A 2,755-nucleotide genomic window follows, 5' to 3' on the forward strand; every position below is an offset into this window, starting at 1 on the left:
CGGAGTCTCCATTGCTGCCCTGTAAATAGGCTCATCAGTACCATCTTTCTAGATTCCACATATATATGCATTAATATGATATTTGTTTTCCTCTTTCTGACTTACTTCACTCTGTATAATAGGCTCTAGGTTCATCTGTCTCATTAGAACTGACTCAAATGCATTATTTTTTATGGCTAAGTAATATTCCACTGTATTTATGTACCACAGCTTCTTTATCCATTCTTGTCAATGGACATCTAGGTTGCTTCCATGTGACCACAATTTTCAAGTCTGTAAAATGTTAAAACACAATGAACACTCACCTACCCTCCTTAATGTTAACAAATTAACACTTTGTTGTAACTTTAGCACATGTTCATAACATTTGTTGCTATTGCTATTATTGTTGTTGGCTGAATCACTGAAGAATCAGTGGTGGACTTTATGAAATTCTTGCCTAAATGCTTGAACCTGCATCTCCTGTTTAAAAAAAAAAAAAAAGGAGGGGGCATTCTCCTACAAAAATTGAATGCCACCATGAGTTAGAAAATTACTTGTACCTTTGCAGTCAATTAAGCCGACTGTGCTCTTTTCCCCATGGGGGCCCAGTGTGCAATGGCTGCAAACAGCAGCCTCCTTGGTAGTGTATGCAGCCTGTTGCCTGTACAGGTAGCCCTAAGGGACCCTGGAGACAACTCTTCCTAGTGGGCATTCATGACTGGCCTGCTGTTTCTCAATCTAGACCCCAGACAGGTATGCGCGGTGCCTTTGGAAAGCCTCAGGGCACAGTGGCCAGGGTCCACATTGGCCAGGTCATAATGTCCATCCACACCAAGCTTCAGAACAAGGAGCATGTGATCGAAGCCCTCTGCCGGGCCAAGTTCAAGTTCCCTGGCAGTCAGAAGATCCACATCTCCAAGAAGTGGGGATTTACCAAGTTCAATGCGGATGAATTTGAGAACATGGTGGCAGAAAGACTCATCCTGGATGGCTGTGGGGTCAAATACATCCCTAATCATGGTCCCCTGGACAAATGGTGGGCCCTGCACTCATGAGCATTAGCTCTGTTCCCTCCTTAATCACGCTCACCAATAAATGCTATTTCCTGTCAAAAAAAAAAAAAAAAGAAAGAAAGAAAATTACTTGTACCAGTTAATAAAGATGGCCATGAGTTCAAGAACACAAGGATAGGTCCAAATTAGGAAAACTGATAAACCTCATCATATAAATGAAAAAAAGCAGAAAGTCACATTTACCAACAAGTGCTGAAAATGCATTTGACAAAATTCCCTGCAATTTCTGATAAGTTCTCAAAGAAGAATAGAAATGCTGATTCTAAAAAAGAGAATCTGCCTACACAAAGAATGTAAAAAATGGTGAAATAACCAAAGCATTTGAGCTAAAGGCAATCTACAAAGTGAGGCAGTTTTTGATGTTTTTCTCCCTAGGTTTGAGTTCTTCAATCTCCTTGATCTCATGCATCATAATATTTTGGGAGAAACACCATAGTTAATTACACATTAAGTTGACTTCTAAAGTTTTCCATCACCTTAGTGAAAGTGAAGTGAAAGTGAAGTTGCTCAGTCGTGTCCAACTCTTTGCGACCCCATGGACTGTAGCCTACCAGGCTCCTCCGTCCATGGGATTTTCCAGGCAAGAATACTGGAGTGGGTTGCCATTTCCTTCTCCAGGGGATCTTCCCAACTCCAGGGATTGAACGCAGGTCTCCTGCATTGTAGACAGACCTTAAATGGTCACAAAGAATGCACCCTCTGGTATATTGTAAATGCTGACCCATCAAACTAACTGCTACATCACTTTCTTTTTTTTTTTTCATCACTTTCAAATGTATGTATAGGCCTGAACTTTCACCACCATCATTCACTTACACATAAACACATTTTTCTTTGTCTCAAGTTTTGTTTTATTTCCTTTTCTCTAATCTGTTCTTCCATTTCATTCAATCTCTCCTGAAATGTGTCTTAATATAGTATGTTATGCTTTAAAGTCTTTTTTGATCACTCATATCATTGTTCTCTGCAACAAAGATATACATTAATATGTATATGTATATGCTTGGATTTAAGGCACATTCTTCTGACCATGATGTTCTAACTGTAAAATTTCTTCTGAACGGGGTTACAGTTACGATTTGTATACATGTGATCAAAATAACACTGCTATGGTCTGAACGTTTGTGTCCCCAAATTCATATGTTGAAATCCTACCCCTTTAGGTGATAGTATTAGAAGGTGGGGCCTTTGGGAGGTGGTTGGGTCAAAAGGACTGAGATCTAATGAATGAGATGTAGGATCTCAGATGTGGGATCTTAGAAAAGATCCCACAGACCTCCTTTCCCCCTTCCCTAAGGTGGGGATAAAAGGAAAAACCCAGGAGAGGTCTCTCTCCGGTGATACTGGCTTCCTGATCTCAGAGTTGCAGCCTCAAGACCCTGATCACTATATTTCTGCTGTTTATAAGTCACCCAGTCTGTGGCATTTTGTTAGGGCAGCCCAAATAGACTGAGAAAATATATTACAACACAGAAATATATTAAACACAGAAGACTTTTAAGAACCGCACCTCCAGTCATAGAACATGTATACCTTTTTTTCTGGTTTGCTTAAAAAATTTTTTTGTTTTTGTTGCAGTACAGTTGATTTATGATGTTGTCTTAGTTTCTGCTGGATAGCAAAGTGAATCAGTTATACATAGCTCTACACTTTTTTGAAGTCTTTTCCCACATAGTTCATTAAAGAGTATTGAGAAGAGT

The 2,755-nt window shown here is 39.6% G+C and overlaps 1 protein-coding gene and 1 non-coding gene across 2 annotated transcripts; both read left to right on the forward strand.

Annotated features, from left to right (window-relative positions):
• The first annotated feature begins 544 nt into the window (after positions 1 to 544).
• LOC122433648 lies at positions 545 to 679 on the forward strand. The gene has a single exon (XR_006267140.1). It is a non-coding gene; the product is annotated as a small nucleolar RNA SNORA70 (small nucleolar RNA).
• A 41-nt stretch (positions 680 to 720) lies between these two features.
• On the forward strand, positions 721 to 1,083 carry LOC122432758 (60S ribosomal protein L10-like). Its single transcript, XM_043454865.1, has one exon. It carries the CDS (start codon positions 738 to 740, stop codon positions 1,035 to 1,037), a length of 300 nt encoding a protein of 99 aa, XP_043310800.1. The 5' UTR covers positions 721 to 737; the 3' UTR covers positions 1,038 to 1,083.
• Positions 1,084 to 2,755: the final 1,672 nt, after the last annotated feature.

The sequence above is a fragment of the Cervus canadensis genome, chromosome 32 (genome assembly GCF_019320065.1).
Source record: "Cervus canadensis isolate Bull #8, Minnesota chromosome 32, ASM1932006v1, whole genome shotgun sequence".
Classification (NCBI taxonomy): Eukaryota; Metazoa; Chordata; class Mammalia; order Artiodactyla; family Cervidae; genus Cervus; species Cervus canadensis.

What these genes read in the sequence shown, in the direction of transcription:
- LOC122432758 (XM_043454865.1), top strand. Translation starts at nt 738, where the DNA reads ATGCGCGGTGCCTTTGGAAAGCCTCAGGGCACAGTGGCCAGGGTCCAC.